Genomic DNA, 17,593 nt, shown 5'->3' with positions numbered 1-17,593 from the left:
GAACCGAAACTAGAAAGCAAATTAGTACTCTTCTCAACATCTGTATAATAGTCTTAAAGGGAAGACCGAAACTTAAAACTGGTCAATTCAGTTGACGTTTTGAAATCCGTAGGTTCTGCCCCTGAAATAAACTTGTAGACTACCTTCATTTTTGCTAGTTTTAGAAATGGTAGCGATGAAATAGGCAGTAGAGGAGAACTTTTCCTTTAAAATTATTTCTAGTTTTGCTTTTGGTGGAAAGACGTCTGAGACAGTTGTCAGTGACAGCAGAGGCATGGTGTTTTCTCTTATGTTTTGAACATGCAACCATCCTTACGCTTTATCTTGAAATAGTTGATCCCCAAGGATTGGAACGGGAAAGCAGTCAGATGGAATTTGGTAACTTAATTTTGCCCTAAGGTTAATGATTTCTCGTTACTGTTGAAATTGGGTTTCTTCCCTAGCCGTTTTGCTTTCTTGTTAGTTGATTCTGGGTTTATATAATATTAGGTTTAATAAATAGCGATTGGTATTTTACTGGAAAGTGTGCTTTGAAGTGGAACCCTTAACAGAGTGCAAAGTAATTATTATGCAATTACTTGCTTTTTGTCATCTGGAAGGTATTTCAAGCTAGGCTAACAGGTTTAGTATGAAAGATACGAAAACTTTATATGATTATTAAGTTTTGTCCAGGGATTTACCTATATCTCCTTTAGGAGTCGGGTCATTTTAGGTCTTTAAGGTAGGACAACCATATAGGAGCAGGTTGAACTAGATTTCTGAGATTGCCTACTTTAACATAGTTTTCAATGTTGTTAAGAATTCCTAAGGGTACTATCTAATTTGTATACCATATGATCTGTACCCTGAATTATGCAAAGAAAGAAGGAAATAACACTTGACTGTTATCTCTGAGTGGTTGGGTTTATGACTGAAATTGCTTTTGCATACATTTTTTGGTATTTTTGCCTTTGTTACTGTTATAATCAGCAAAAGTGCTTTTAAACATTAGTCTTGAGTAAAAGTATGGTTAGGTACCCTTTTTCCAGGAAAAAGCTTTTGGAAGGTGTAGAACAGTGTATATAGTATACTTTTCAGTGTATTGTATGATTTTCTTTAAATCATGTGTGTATTCACAGGTGCATACAATCATGTATGCTTATGTATGCTTAAACTATCTTTGGAAGATTGTTATACAAGAAAACATGGTCCTTTCTGGGAGTGGAAAACTGTTAGGCACATGTATTTAGAAATTTACATATACATATATGTATATGTAATATATAAAAACATTTGGGGCATAATGATGGAAATAGAAGAAATGGGAAGATATCCTCAATAAGTACTTTAAATAAATGATTTCTATACAGGCATTTCACCAGTTAGTTTCTAGAAATAACTTTAAAAGAAATTTTCAGTTTAAAATCTTTATTGGTTAGTATGAAGATTTGAAGCTTTCCCTCTATATGGTTAAACTTACAATAATATCCTGTTTTGAAATTTTTTTTTCTTATAGTTTTGAAACTAACTCCTAAACATCTTTCAAGGTGTAATTTAGCATATACATTTTTCTTTCAGTGTGAATGAAGATTGTGAATCTTATCTGTGGAGCAATAAATGGATATAACCTTTGGACTAGTGTGATTTGTGGAAAGAGTAGAGTAACATACTTTATATGTTTCAAATTATTTATGATCTCACCTTTACCGTATTGTTAAGACAAATTAGGAGCATAGTTACAATTATATAGATTTGTTTATTTGCCAATCATAGTGTTGAGTATTTGAATGTTAGAATAAGGAATATTTTAAGTTAATCCCAATAATAATGGTAATAGTAGTAATTAATAGCTAACACTTTTTGACTGCTTCATTTGGTGCAGGTATTGTGAATTTTCATTTATTGTTGAGGCATTTTGTTGGGGTTGAAAGTTTTGAATCTGAAGCTTGCCTGTAAGAATTTGATTCTGACTCCTCCATTTACCAATTATGTGAATTTGAATAAGTGATCTAACCTTTATCTGTGATAGTCCCCTCATCTGTAAAATGGGGATAATACTAGTATCTACATTATATGGTTATTTTGATGATTAAATGGGTAAATACATGGAGAGTGCTTAGAATGATGCTGAATACATAGAATGTGCTCTCATTAAATGTTAGCAGTTATTTTTGTCTCATATGTCCTCACAACACTGTAAGGTAGGTACTATTATTAGCCTGTTTTTTTTTTTACATATAACTTACAGAAAAGTGCATAATACATCATTAATTGATTAGCTCTGTGAATTTTTAAATATGGCTCATCATGTAACCAACACCCAGATCAAGATGTAAAATATTTCTAGCACCCCAGTAGGCTCCCTTGTTAATCATCTTTTCAATAACAATATATCAGTTTTGCTTGTTTCTGAATTTCATGTAAATGGAATCATATGGTTTTCTTGTATCTGGTTTTCTCTCAACTCTGCTTTTGAGATTTATCCATATTTTTGCATACATATATCAGTAGTTTATTCTCTTTTGTTATTGTGTAGTAATCCATTGGGATTAGGTCACACTTTGTTTATTCATTCTGTTGAAGGGCAGTTCAGTTGTTTACAGTTTCGGGCTATTATGGATAATGCTGCTGTGAATATTCTTATATATATTTCTTTTGATAGACACATGCACTTATTTCTTTTGGGTATATGCCCATGAATAGAAATGCTTAGTTATAAGCATTTGTTTAACTTAAGTAGATACTGCCAGACAGTTTTCCAGAGTGGTTATAAGACTTTACACTCTCTCCAGAAATGTTTGACAGTTCTGTCAGATATTGTCTGCAGGTTTAATTTAGCCATTTTAGTGAGTGTAGAGTGGTACCTCATGGTAGTTTTAATTTGCAATTCCTTGGTGGTTATTAGCTCATTTTACAAATGAGAAAACTGAAGCTCAGAGTTGTTAAGTAACTTGTTCAGGCTCATAGATAGTAAGTAGCAGAATGGGATTCTAATGCAGGTCATTCTGATTCAGAAGCCCAAGTTTTTAAAAATTACAGTAGAAAGATATTACTATGAATATACCAGTTATTATTGATTTTCTAAGTAGCATTGATTCATGTAAATTGTAAAGAAGTCATAAAATATAGACAAATATAAAGATGTTAAAAATCACTTGTAAATTACTATTCAGATATGACTACTGTTTTAGTATTCTAATCACTTTTACCTAAAATTTTATAGTTTTATTATATTAATTGAGATTGTTCTGTATATATAGCCTTCTTCTATATATGGTGCCTGCTTTTTAATGTGTTTTATTGTTATTTATTTTTAAATTACCATAACTGTCTTACATACACTTAACTTAGTATGTGACAAGCTTTTAGCACTTCTATGAACTTATTTAGTCATCATAACAACCCTATGAGTTAGGAATTACTATTAGCCCTTTTTTTTTTTTTTAAAGATTTTATTGGGGGAGGGGAACAGGACTTTAGTGGGGAACAGTGTGTACTGCCAGAACTTTTTTTTTTCCCAAGTCAAGTTGTCCTTTCAATCTTAGTTGTGGAGGGTGCCGTTCAGCTTCAAGTTGTTGTCCTTTCAGTCTTAGTTGTGGAGGGCACAGCTTAGCTCCAGGTCCAGTTGCCATTGCTAGTTGCAGGGGGCCCAGCCCACCATCCCTTGTGGGACTCCAGGAATTGATCTGGCAACCTAGTGGTGGAGAGCCCACTGGCCCATGTGGGAATCGAACCAGCAGCCTTCGGAGTTAGGAGCGTGGAGCTCTAACCGCCTGAGCCACTGGGCCGGCCCTATTAGCCCATTTTTATAGAGGACCAAACAAGAGTCAGAGAGGTTAATTAATCTGCATTTTGTCAAAGCCAGAATTCAAATTCAGACAGTTAGACTCTATAACGTCATATATTTTGTTCCCAAATTTCATGGGTCTTTCACTCTATGTTCTGTTTCTTTCGTCTATTTTTCTCTTCCTATAACAGTACCAGATTTTTTAAAACACTAGTATTATAGTTTTGTAGTATGTTTTTATATCTGCTAGGACAAATTCTCCCTCTTGGCCCATCTTTTCCAAAGTTGATGCAGCTCTTTCTGAACCTTTATTTTCCGTATGCATTTTCAAATGAGTATGTCAGATTTCTCAAAAGATTGAACTGGACTTTTGATTGTGATTTCTGTTTTGTTTATATATTGTCACATAACAAACCATCCCCAAATGTTAGTGGTTTAAGGCAACAATAGCATTTAATTTGTTCACGGGAATGTTGGTTTTTTCATTCACAAGTGTGACAGTTGATGTTGGTTGTTGGCTATCATCTTAGCTGGACTTTAGGCCAGAACATATACATATGGCCTTTGCATGTGGCTTTTTTCCCACTGTGGTGCTGGGTTACAAAGGTGAGCATCCTGAGAAAGAGAGCCTAGTGGAAGCCGTGTCCTTTTTATGGCCTAGTCTTGGAAGTTAGCTTTACTTCTGCCACATGTTGTTGGATAGAAGTGAATTATTAAGGCTAACCTCCATTCGGGGGGAGGGGGAAATGAGGGAGGAAATTAGGCTCCTGCATTTGATGTGAAGTGTCAAAGAATTTGCAATCGTGTTTAATACCACCGCAGTTTTATTTAATTTGTAAATTAATCTGGATAGGATTGATACCATTACTATATTTAATGGTTTCATCCATGAACATACATATCTCTCCATTTATTCATTTCTACTATTATGTCCTTTTAATGTTTTTTTTCATTAAAAAACTTTATTATGGAAAATTTCAAATGTATAGAAAATAAAAATAGAATAGTATAATAAAACTTGCAAGTACCTATCACGTAGCTTCAGAAATTATCAGATCAGAGTCAAATATCCCCCTTCTCCCAATTATTTTGAAGGAAATCCCATATGACATGTCTTATCTATAAACATTAGACAACTCTAATAGATGAGTTCTTTTTTTCTTACATAACCACAGTACTATTTCACATTAAAAAAACAACTAAATTTCTTTTTTTTTTTTAATTTTTATTTATTTTAAGTGTGTTTTTCCAGGACCCATCAGCTCCAAGTCAAGTAGTTGTTTCAGTCTAGTTGTGGAGGGTGCAGCTCACAGTGGCCCATGTGGGGATCAAACCGGCAACCTTGTTGTTAAGAGCACCGCGCTCTAACCAACTGAGCTAACCAGCCACCCCAACTAGATTTAACATCATCAACTGAACATCATCATTCAGTGTTCAGATTTCCCTCAATTTCTTAGAACTTACATCCCCCCCCAACATTTTATGATGGAAAAACTTTAAACATATAGGCACTGTTGAAATTTATAGTAGATGGCCAATTATGTATTGCCTAGATTTTACCATTAATATTTTTCTTATTTACACATGTTTTATCATGTGTCTGTTTACTACTCTGTCCACAATGTATCTTATTTATAAGCAGGTTTTTAAGTTAGTTAAATTAAGATCCAAATACAACTTTTTAATCTGAAAGTTGCCTGCCCCCACCTCCCTTGTTTTTTAACCTTGCAGTTTATTTGTTAAAGAAACTGGGCCATTTGTTCTGTAGAGTTTTCCACAGTCTGGCTTTTGCTGATTGCATCTCTGTAGTGTTTTTGGACAGGTTCTCTCTGGGTTCCTTGTAAACTAGTAGTTAGGTCAAGAACCTTCATTGTTTTGATTTTTTTCTCCTTTAGTCCACGATGTTGTAGGTTTAAAGATAATGAACTGTTAAAAAATATACCTTATGATGTATTATTTATTTTCTGATATACTGATAGATTTAGTAAACTAATATTTTACTTAGTTCTGCGTATCTATATTCATAAGTAAAATAGACCTAGTGATTTTCTTATATTGTCTTCATCTGATTTGGGTGTTAAATTTATATTAGTCCTTTTCAATTAGCAACCTTTCTCATTTTTCTTTCCCAAAGCTGTCTGTGGAAGATAGACATCATCTGTTTCATGAAAGTTTGTTAAAACCATTTGGGCCAGGGGCCTTTTTGTGCAGCCAAGTCTCTGATTACTGTTTTAATTCCTTTAATGATAATTGGTCTGTTCAAGTTATCTAGTTCTGCACTTACTAATTTCTAGCATTTCTGTCTTTTTAAGAAAATTTATGTTATATAGGTATTCTGATTTATGAACATGTAGTTGTTCATAGTATTAGTCTTCATTTCAGTTATAGCTATGCTTGTTTCTTTTTCACTCTGTATTTTGTATACTTGTATCCTGTTTTTTTAATTCCTTTATCTGTCTTGCTAAAACTTTAAATTAACTTTTGATTTTGAAAATTTCTAAGCATACGTAGAAAAAAAGAAAGAGAACTCCAAACCTCCATAACTCAGCTTAAACAGCCATCAGTATTTTGCATATTTAAAAAAAAATCTAACCACCTCCTTTTCAAAAGTCACTTCTACACAAAACCATAACCTTACAAAATTAGCAGTTGATTAATATCATACAATAACCAGTTCATAATCAAATGTTCCTAATTGTGTAAAAATTTGTAGCACATTTGTTCTAATTAGGATCCAAACTAGGTCCACTCACTGTATATGACTACTACATTTCTTAAGCTTTTGTAGATCTCTGCTAATCTAGAACAAGAGTTGGCAAACTTTTTCTGTAGTGTCAGATAGTAAATATTTTAGGTTTTGTGGTCTACATCAGACCTCTGCCCCATGTTCTTATTTGTTTACTTTTATAATTTTTTAAAGGTTTTTATTAAAAATATAGCTAACAGACAATATTATTAGATTCAGGTGTACACCATAGTTATTCAACATTTATATAAATAAAGAAATGATGAGCGCAATAAGTGCAGCAACCACCTGACACTGTACCATGCTATCACAATATTATTGACTATATTCCCCATGCTGTACATTACATTCCCATGACTTACTTGTTTCATATCTGGAAATTTGAACCCCTTCACCTTTAACCCCCCTTTAAAAATTTTTAAATTACAGTTGATATTCAATATTATTTTTTATTAATTTCAGGTGTACAGCATAGTGGTTAGACATTTGTATAATTTAAGGAGTGATTCCCCTGACGAGTCTAGTACTATACTTAGTCTGGTATTATACTTAGTTATTACCACATTGTTGATTATATTCCCTATGCTTCACTTTACATCCCCATGAGTATTTTGTAACTACCAATTTGTATTTCTTAATCCCTTCACCTTTTTCACCCTGTCCCCCAACCTCCCTCTCATCTACAACCCCAATAAATCTAGTAGCCATCTGACACCATACATAGTTATTACAATATTATTGACTATGTTCCTTCTGTTATACCCTATATCCCCATGATTACTTTGTAACAACCAATTTGTGCTTCTTAATCCCTTGCCCTGTTTCATCCATCCCTCTATCCATCCATCTCCCCCTCCCATCTGGCAACCATCAAAATGTTCTCTGTATGAGTTTGTTTCTGTTTTGTTTATTTGTGTATTTTGTTCTTTAGATTCCACATATACGTGAAATCACATTGCATCTGACTTTGTCTGTCTGAAATACTTCACTCAGCATAATACTATCCAGGTCCATCCATGCTGCCGCAGATGGCGAGAACCCATTCCCTTTCATGGCTGAGCAATATTCCATTGTACATATGCACCACCTCCTCTTTATCCATTCATTCATCAATGGAAACCCAGGCTGCCTCCACATTCTGGCCATTGTAAACAATGCTGCAATGCACATATGGATGCACATGTCCCCTCGAAGTACCATGTTGGGTTTCTCAGTTAAATACCCAAAAGTGGGATTTCTGGGTTCTTCTTTGTCTTTTGTTATAGCATTTGTTTTAAAGTCTGTTTGGTCTAGAATATGTATTGCTACCCAGTGTTTTTTCTTTCTTTTCCATTTTCATGAAATATCTTTTTCCATCCCTTTGAGTCTGTGTGTGTCTTTTGATCGTAAGTGAGTCTCTTGTAGGCAGCATATGTAAGGGTTTTGTTTTCTTATCCATTCAGTTTTCCATGTCTTTTGATTGGAGCATTTAATCCATTTACATTGAAAGTAATTGTTGATAGATATATAGCTGTTGCCATTTGTTTCATAATTTTGATTTTTTTCTCCCCTATCTTAAAGAAGTCCCTCTAACATCCCTTGTAATACTGGTTTGGTGGTGACAGACTCCTTTAGCTTTTTCTTGTCTGGGAAGCTCTTTATCTGTCCTTCAATTTTAAATGATAGTCTTGTTGGGTAGAGTAGTCTTGGTTGTAGATCCTTGCTTTTCATCACTTTGAATATTTCGTGCCAGTTCCTTCTGGCTTGCAAATTTCCTGTTGAGAAATCAGCCGGCAATCTTAGGGGAGCTCCCTTATAAGTAATTAGTTGCCTTTCTCTTACTGCTTTTAGGATTCTCTCTTTGTCTTAATCTTTGCCATTTTATTATAATGTGTCTTGGTGTGGGCCTTTTGGGTTTATCTTGTTTGGGATTCTGCACTTCCTGGGCTTGTGTGTCTATTTCCTTTGTCAGATTTGAAAAGTGTTCAGTCATTATTTCTTTAAATAGGTTCTCAATCTCTTGCTTTCTCTCTTCTTCTGGTACCCTTATGATGCAAATGTTGTTACTCTTGATGTTGTCCTAGAAGTCTCTTAAATTATCTTTGTTTCTAAAAATGTATTATTGTTATTATTATTATTATTATTTTGCTGTTTTGATTGGGTATTTTATGCTACCTTGTCTTCCAAATTGCTGATTTGATCCTCTGCTTCATCTAGTCTATTGGTGATCCCTTCTAGTGTATTCTTTATTTCAGTTATTATGTTCTTCTCCACTGACTGGTTCCTTTTTATGGTGTCTATGTCATTTTTTTTTTTTTTTTTTTTCTATATTTGTTGACATTCTCATTAAGTTCCTTGAGCATCCTTATAATCAGTGTTTTGAACTCTGTCTCTGATAGGATGCTTACCTCCATTTCATTGTTTTTCTGGAGTTTTTTCATGTTCTTTCATTTGGGATGTATTTCTTTGTTTCCTCATTTTGGGTGTGTCTCTGTGTTTGTTTCTATGTACTAGGTAGATCTGCTACATCTCCCAGTCTTGGCTGGATGGCCTTATGTAGTAGGGCCCTGTGGGGCCTAGTGGCTAGTCTCCCTGGTCACTTCTGTTGGGTGCTCCAGGAATGTCCCTTGTGTGGGTTGTGTGTGGACTCCTGTTGTAGTTGAGCCTTGACTGCTCTTGGTATGTCAGTGGGTGGGTTGACCTTCAGGCTGATTGGCTGTAGGGTTTGGCCATCTTCACGGCTTATGGGCTGCTCTGTGGGGGGGCTTACCCACTGAGTGGGATTCACCTCAGTGGGCTCTGGTGTCTGTTAAGACCACTTTTTGTGTCGCTTGTGGGGCTAATTGGGTGGTGCTCTGCTGTGGTCTGAAGCCAACCTCCAAGTATGTTGGTCCTGGGGCTCTGGGGAGGGGCTCCGGTGTAGACCCAGGTCACCCACTGCCTGTGTCTGGCCAGGGATTACCTGGTAGTAGCTACCAAGCAATCCATGGTTTTTCACTGCCTGTTCTAAACCTGGAGGCATGTGGGAGAGGCCACGCTGAGAACCAAGGATGGCTGGATTCTCAAGTACCGGGACTGGGGTAGCTCCGCAAAAAGCCAGGACACCCTGAGGCCTGCTGCCACATGCCGGCTCCCATAAGATTTAGCCATTGATAAAGCCTCATGCGGTTTGTGAGTTGGTTGAGACAGGAGTGGGACGAGTTGTGGTCACCAGGTTAATGTAGATGCTGGTTTGGTGCCAGTGCTAAGTCTAGAGATACTCAGCAAAAGTCTCAAACACACTGAGGCCAATTGCTGCCCTCCTGGGACATGCGAACCTCCAATAGTTGTCCAAAGAAGACTGCAATGAGATTGGGGCTAACTGCTGGCTGAGAGTGTGTCTCTGGCATTGGGCAAGTTGGGTGGGTGGGGTTCCAGGGAATCAAAAGGGGGGAGTGAGCCAGACCAATTCAGATTCAGATTTGGTCATAGATGTGGGGGGAGGGCTCACCACTGGAAGATGGTGTCCGCCTGCTGGTTGCACAGGAGAAGAACCCTACACAGGGAAAATGGCAAACCTCTAGTCCTCGTCTGAAAGCCACACAACTCAGTCTCTCCCTGTATGTCTCCAATGCCCCAGAACCCCCCAGTCACTGTCCCTCTGCTAGAGACCAGGGTGACTGCCTGCTAATGAGTGAGTCTGTGCACAGGCCCTTTAAGAGGATGCCTGGGTTTCCTGCAGACTTTCTTTTGGGCTGGTCAGACTCCCCCGTTTTTCACAGTCAGATTTTGTGGGGGCTTCTTTTCCCAGCATCAGTACTTTGGGCTGGGAAGCCTGGTGTAGGGCTGGGGTTTCTTACTCCTCTGGGGGAAGCTCCACAGCTGAGATACCCTTCCTGATTTTCAACTGCCATATGGAGGTGTGGGGCCAGTCCGTTCCACATCTCCACCCCTCCACCAGTCTCCATGTGGCTTCTTATTTATATTCTTAGTTATAAAACTTTTGTTCAGCTAGACTGCAGTTGGTTCTCCCAGTTGATTGTTCTATAATTTAGTTGTAATTTCAATGTGTTCACAGGAGAATGCAAGCACAATGTTTACTCTGCCATCTTGGTTTCTCCCCTCCCCCTATATTCTTTTCTTTCTTTTTTTAAATTAAAGTTTATTGGGGTGACAATTGTTAGTAAAGTTACATAGATTTCAGGTGTACAATTCTGTATTACATCATCTATAAATCCCATTGTGTGTTCACCACCCAGAGTCAGTTCTCCGTCCATCACCATATATTTGATACCCTTTACCCTATCTACCATTCTCCACCCCCTTACCCTCTGGTAACCACTAAACTATTGTCTGTGTCTATGAGTTTTTGTTTCTCATTCGTTTGTCTTGTTCCTATATTCTTTTTTAAAAGAATCCTTTTAAAATGTGAAATTCTTTCTTAGCTTGAAGGCTGTACCAGAGCAGGTGGCATCAGATTCATAAGCCATAGTTTGTCAATCCCACTCTGGAGCATTTCTCCTCACCTGCTTCCCCCCACCCCCTTGCCATTGATTTGTTGAAGAAACTGTGTCATTTGTTCATACTCTCGATTTTGCTGATGGTTTCCTCATGGTATCTTGGTTTTTGGGTTTTTTTATACTCACTATTATATTTTTTGTATATAGGGAGTTAGATCTATAGGCTAAATTAGATTTTTTGGGGGGATACAAGAATACTTTAGTAATGATGTGTACATCCTGTTATATATCACATTAGAGGATGACACCACATACGATGGAGTAGCCTCACTTTCCATGGATTCAGGTAGTGATAGCTGATACCTTGCAAGATAAGTTTCAAATAAACTTTCAACAAACCAAAACTTGCTCTTTTGTTTTACCGCTTATTTATGCCCTGAGTCAGTTATTTCATTATAGGTTGCAACATGATGATTTTTTCATTTTTTCATTCTTTCTGTAGTTTTAAATTTGAATTCTTTTTTTAAAAATACAATTACTTTATTCCATGCAGTAGGTATATTTAATTACAATGAAGTGCAGCTCAAATTGGAAAAGTAGGATAAATGCTTACTCTTTTATTTATCTGTGTTTAGAGTAATTGGTGACCTAGTAACTTCCAGTAGGATGCAGTTAAAAGTTTGCTTATTTTATGAATTTTTCCAAAGACCCAACTTATATTTTATTATCTCTTGTCATTGTCTACTTTATTGGTTTATGTTCTTCTCTTAACTGTTTTCTTCCTTTTTGTGCCTTTGAATTTGCTGTGTCCCCTACGCCCCAACTTTCTGAATGCTTAGCGTGTTGGTTTTCACCATTTCTTTGTCTCTGATTAATGCAAGATTTCCCAACCTCAGCACTATTGATAATTTGGGTCAGATAATTCTTTGTTGTGGGGGCCTGTCCTGTGCATTATAGGATATTTAGCAGCAGCCTCAGCCTCTAGCCACTTTATGTCAGTAGTGCACTCCCCCATTCCACCTCTGTACATTTGTGACAATCAAAAATGTCTTCATATACTGTCAAATGTTCCCTGGGGGAGCGAAATCACCCTTGGTTGAAAACCACAGGGTTAATGCATTTAAGGCTATAGATTTTTCTTTTTACATAATGCTTTAATTATTGCTTGCCTTAGTTATAACTCACACATGTTGCATGTAGTGTTTATTGTCATTCTGTCTAAATTTAGGTCTACAATTCCTAATCTGTAATTCTGAAATCAAAAAGGTCTGAAGAAGTAACTTTTTCCCTAAGTTTGGCACCAGTTACATTTGATGACAAAACCTGATCTGAACAGATATGACACTATTTAAAGTATTTTTTTCTGACTTGTTTCTTCTTGTTCATATTTTACTGCAGAAATATTAATATTTGATTATGGAGTATGCATCAGACCTCACTGGGAGTGTTATATTATTATGTATGAAATATATACTATATAACTGTTCAAGAATCTAAAAATTAAAAATTCTGAGTCATATCTCTCAGGCTCAAAATGATTTTCTAAGCAACTGTGGACATGAATTTTATTATTTTTTTCTGTGAATACCTCTGTAACCTGAATTAATTTCCAGACAGAAGTGTTGTTTTAAAAGCTTCATGTGAAGTATGCTAGTTTGGTTAGAGTGAAGCTTTGTATAAAGGAATGGGAATAAGGATATAAAGGTGAGTTGGGATAAAATTGAAAGGGATTATAAAGATTTAAGGGGTTTGTATTTCATTCTGCAGGCAGCATTAAGCCACGGCTGTTTTTTGAATGGGTGGTAACCATGTTTATGTTTTAAGTGCTGAGTGAGAGCATTTAATAATAGATATGCAGTGGATGTTTCTCAAGTACAGAATTGCCTGGAGACCAGGCAATCTCATCTGGTTGGGTGGCTTAGCCTTTGTCTCACAGATTTTGTACTTTCTGTGTCACTGTCTATAATTTGTAAGCACCTCTAACCATCCAGCTTCCCTCTTACTACTGTATTCTCCGTTTCTGAACTTCCAGGTTTTAACAGTTGCTTCTGTGACCCTTTCTATTCCATGATACAGTTGGAAAATTGTCCCTAGTCAGAGAACTGGGATGGATGTGGAATTCACTGGTGTGCTTCTCTTCTCTTAAACTTCTCTTCAAGTTTACAGTCCTATCCTGCCTGTGGTCCAAGGCCTGGAAACAGTTGCTGCATATGTTTTGCCCAGTTTTTTAGTTGTTTCTGGTGGGAAGGCACCAGTTATTCTGTCAAGGAAGTAGAAGTCTCTTACTCCTTTGAAACATATGCTTTCTGCGAGTTTGATCTCAATCTCCAGGTCACTTGTACTCATTTATAGAAGACTTTGGCTTCTGGATTATAGACTTTCTCTCCATTTTATATAGTCGTATTGCCATCATTCTAGGTGACTTCTGTGCTTGTGTGAGTAACCTGTTAAATACTCTCATCTATCTCAAGGTGACTCTTCTTCAGCCTTCCAATTAGATCACCATATGGTGGCCCTTTTTATCATCAGAAAGAGCTCTCCCTCTGAAATCTTAAAAATTACATACCTCACTGGATGACCAGTGTCTACTTCTCCCTTTCAGTTAATATCTGCTTCTTGACTTCTCAGCCTACTGACTCTTCTCTTCTCTTCTTTATTCATTGTCTCTCTTCTGCTGTTACTTTCCTATGCAATTTAGTCACTCTACTTTAGATTCCATGGACCATCAGTCCAACCTCTTAATTGCCAGTATCCTTACCTCCTTTCCCTTTTATTCCACTCATCTGACAAAATCAAAATCTTAGATCAGTGATGTTGCTTGCCTTTTTAGTGTTTATATTCCTGGTTACTGAATACTGCTAGAGATTGAACTCTTCAGCCTCAGTACTGCCCAGCAGTCCCCCTCTTTACTTTTCCCTAGCAGCTGTTTCAGAACTTCCCCAGGCTTCTATAATTTCTGATCATGCCTCCTTCACCCTTTACTCTCAGCATCTCTTGTTTCACTTAACGGCCGTCATAACGGCCATTAATTCTTGTTACTGAATCTACCGGCTTAACTGCATTCTCATTCATCTACTCTTTCTCTTTGGTATTAGGGAAGAGGTATCTCTCCCTTTTATAACTATTTCTTCTGTTTAGGCTCTGAAACCCAACTACTCCTATTTCTCTAGGACATTATTCACTCAATTATTTCTCTTCTCTCCTACCTCTTTTTCCCTTGTCTCTTTCTCTCCTATCAACATTTAAATGTGATCAGGTTTTACTAAACACCTTCCCTCATTGTGCCCCTCCAGCTACCACCTTAGCTCTTCTTTCCTTTAAAAAGAGAATTACCCACATTCACCAATTCCACGTCCTTACTTCCATCTCACTGTTCAATCCACTTCAAAAGTGGATTTGCCATTCTACTAAAATGCTTTTGCCAGTTCATCAGTGCCTCTTGTTGCAAAAACTAATGAACAATTCTCAATCTGTCTCTTTTGTCAATTGATGGTCATTAGCACCAATTCAAGGCCAACAGGAGTCCTCAATTTGGAGATGGGGTGAAGAAGGAAACTTTATTCAGTGCAAACAGCTCAATTGTGATACAGTATGGCTGTGAGAACAGCTTAATAGTGGTATAGCTCAACAATAAAGTCCTGTTCCCCTTCCCCAATAAAAAAAAAAAAAAAAAGAGAGAGACCATGGCTGTGGGACAGCACACCTATGAGGTGACCCTGGGGCGAGGCTACTTTAGTCTGCTCCACTCTGACGTTTGGTCTTTGGTGAAAGGGAAATTGCCCTGTCCGAGGCAGCGAGGCTGCGAGGAGCTGACTTATAGAGACATAAGTTCCCACCCCTTGTCCACCGTCCTCATGCAGATCAGGACTCCAAATCCTCACAGTTTGACTGGTCCAAAGGGCACTGTCCTGATTGGTCAGAATGGAACCGCTTTGATTGATTGGTGAAGATGCTGATGAGGATATAGCTGCAAAGCTCCAATTGGATGGGGAAAACCTCAGTCCATTGGTTGAAATACAGTTCTAGGAACTCCTTTATAAGGGTTAGCTCAGCCATCAGGAGCACAGTGCAGGGAAGTAGTTTAGTGCAGGAGGCAGGCAGCTCAGTGCATGCAGGCTTCTCCCTGAAGTGTGGTTTGCTTGAGAGGCCCCTGTTTAGAAACAGCTGCTAGGCTCTGCTTTTGAATTTGAGCCCGGTTAGCCACTAGGAGCCCTTCTCGGTAGTTATCTTCTTTCTCAGCCTCCACACTTTATTTTACAAATATTTGATTCTGTTAACTACTTCATCCCTGTTGACATGTTTTCTTTCTTTTTTTTATCTTGGTAGCCTTTATGACTTGACCTTTGGTTTTCTTCCCAACTCTTCTTTAATTACTAGATTTGTTTCTAGATTTCTCTTGCTTTGCTTATTTCTTAAATGTCTTATACTCTCTTCTTTTTTCACTCTGCAGCTTCTCCCTGGGTCATGTCATCTGTCCCCATGACTTAAGTGATTTTTGTACGGATAACTCCCAAACCTTTCTCTGAAAAAAACTTTTCTGTCCTTTCAAATTTGGGTTGTGTATTCTGGCTGATGTGTTCCCATATCATGTGTGCTTTCTCTGTCATAATATAGAACACATGATCACACTGTATTGCATTTACTTACTTGTTATACCAGATAGCGTTTTCTATGAAATAAAGACCATGGCACCTATTATATCACCAGAACCTTGTACTGTGTAGCATAAAATAGGCACTCAGTAATTAAAAAAAAATAATAATGAAAAATAGTCAGAATTTTGGTGGGGTATGAATAGTAGAATATCATTAGAAGGTACCTGGAAGAATGTAATAGAGGCTAAACATGACAACTTAGGTACCAAATTATGGAATATTGAGAATTTATACATTCTTATAGTTTATTTTTTAAGCTTTCCCTCCCATTTTATTTATTTATTTTTTAAATTTATTTTTCAATTAGTTGATAATACATTAGTTTCAGGTGTACAACAGTGATTAGACATTTATATACCTTATGAAATATACTTCCTTATATTTTATGTGCAATGTTCTTTTCATAGCATACACTGTGATTCTTGTAGTTAATAAATACATTACAGAAAATCATGATTGGACAAATTGCTTTAGTCTGTTATAGTAGGTGCTTAATAAATATTTGTTAAATCAATGAAGGGACAACTTAGTATTATACTTTTTTTGGTTCTAATAATTATTTTCATTTATTTCTAAGGTATCTTCATGTTTTAATGATCTTCTGGTCATTTGTTGCTGGAGTCGTCACATTCTACTGCTCGTTAAGACCTGATTCTCTCTTACCAAATATATTCTTCACAATAAAATACAAACCCAAGGTAAAATTTATGTGTTTTTATTTTTAAAAGTCAGTATGTATGACCCTGTGCTGTTTGATGTTATTATTGAAAGCATATTAAAGCAGTGATTATTTAAAAAAATTCATCTGCTATTTATTAATGGAAGACATCAGAACATTTTCAAAGTGAAATTTACATATGTGTGTTTTTTAAAGTCTACAGTTCTCTTAGGAGGAACTATAAAAAGAAAATACAAAATTCTCAGAAAGTTGGGATCCACAGTTTTAGAGTGTCCTCTAACTGCATATTAACTGTGAGGACAATCAATTAAAACAGAGGTTCCCAAAGGTGGTTGTACAGTAGAGTCACCTGGGCAATCTTTAAAAATAAACATTCCTGGGAGATATATATATATATATATATACACGCATACATACATACATATATACACACACACACACACACACATATATACACACACACACACACACACAATATATATATATACACAAAATAAATATATAAACAATATATGTGAGAGAGAGAGAGAGAGAGAGAGAGAGAGAGAGCAAGAGAGACTAAAAAAAAAAAGATTCCTGGGCCCTACTACCAGATTTTGATTGAATAATTCTGGGCTAGAACATTGTCATCAGTCCTTGTTAAAAGTTTTCCAGGTGATTCGAGGCACAGGCACAGTTAGGGAACTCTGGATTAAATTAACCCTATTAATTTCCTAAATGTCTATTTGTTCCATAGAAACAACAGAGAAATAATTAGGCAGTTTGCTTAACTAAAACAATACAGATGGTAGATGGTAGTGTATTCAGTCTATGTCTGATAGGCAAAGTCCCTAAAGTGTATGTCAGGATTTAGTGGGATATCTTGATGTCTTACTTGAGAATTCTTCAAGTTGATGCAATCCCTCATCTCAGATTTGGTGATATTTCTACTCAGAGGAAACACAGCTGAAAGTGGTGCTCTCTAACCCTACTAGTTATCATGTATCTTCTCCCTCATTGAATTCAAGGTTTTGGAGAAATAGAAAATAGTTTTTTCATACACTTTTGCAGCAGAGTATTATTTGCAAATGTAAATGGAATTTCTTTTTCTTTTTTTAATAAGTGAACATAACAATTAACTTGAATTGTAAGATTGGAAATTTGGGTTAGGTATTATAAAGCATTTCATCAGGTATTCTCTGTTGTCAGTTTAGTTTAGCAAGTAGTATGTATTACAAAGAATGGTGTTTCAGTGTTAAAGCAGACAATAATAAAAAATGTCCTCTGAATTGATAATATTGATTAACAAGCTTTTGATAAATTGATTCTCTTTTGTAAAGATGATATATA

The 17,593-nt window shown here is 36.4% G+C and overlaps 1 protein-coding gene across 4 annotated transcripts in view; it reads left to right on the top strand.

Moving 5' to 3' along the window:
* Positions 1-17,593, top strand: part of SNX14 (sorting nexin 14) — a 70,399-nt gene that overhangs the window by 1,989 nt on the left and 50,817 nt on the right. For all 4 annotated transcript variants that reach the window (XM_033101031.1, XM_033101014.1, XM_033101023.1 and 1 more), the window contains exon 2: positions 16,163-16,283. In XM_033101031.1, the coding sequence (XP_032956922.1) occupies positions 16,163-16,283 (121 nt within the window). The remainder of the gene's footprint in view (positions 1-16,162; positions 16,284-17,593) is intronic.

This window comes from Rhinolophus ferrumequinum, chromosome 3, assembly GCF_004115265.2.
Source record: "Rhinolophus ferrumequinum isolate MPI-CBG mRhiFer1 chromosome 3, mRhiFer1_v1.p, whole genome shotgun sequence".
In the NCBI taxonomy this organism is placed as follows: domain Eukaryota; kingdom Metazoa; phylum Chordata; class Mammalia; order Chiroptera; family Rhinolophidae; genus Rhinolophus; species Rhinolophus ferrumequinum.
Note: the sequence above shows the minus strand (reverse complement) of the source record. Positions and strands in the feature narration are given on the sequence as shown.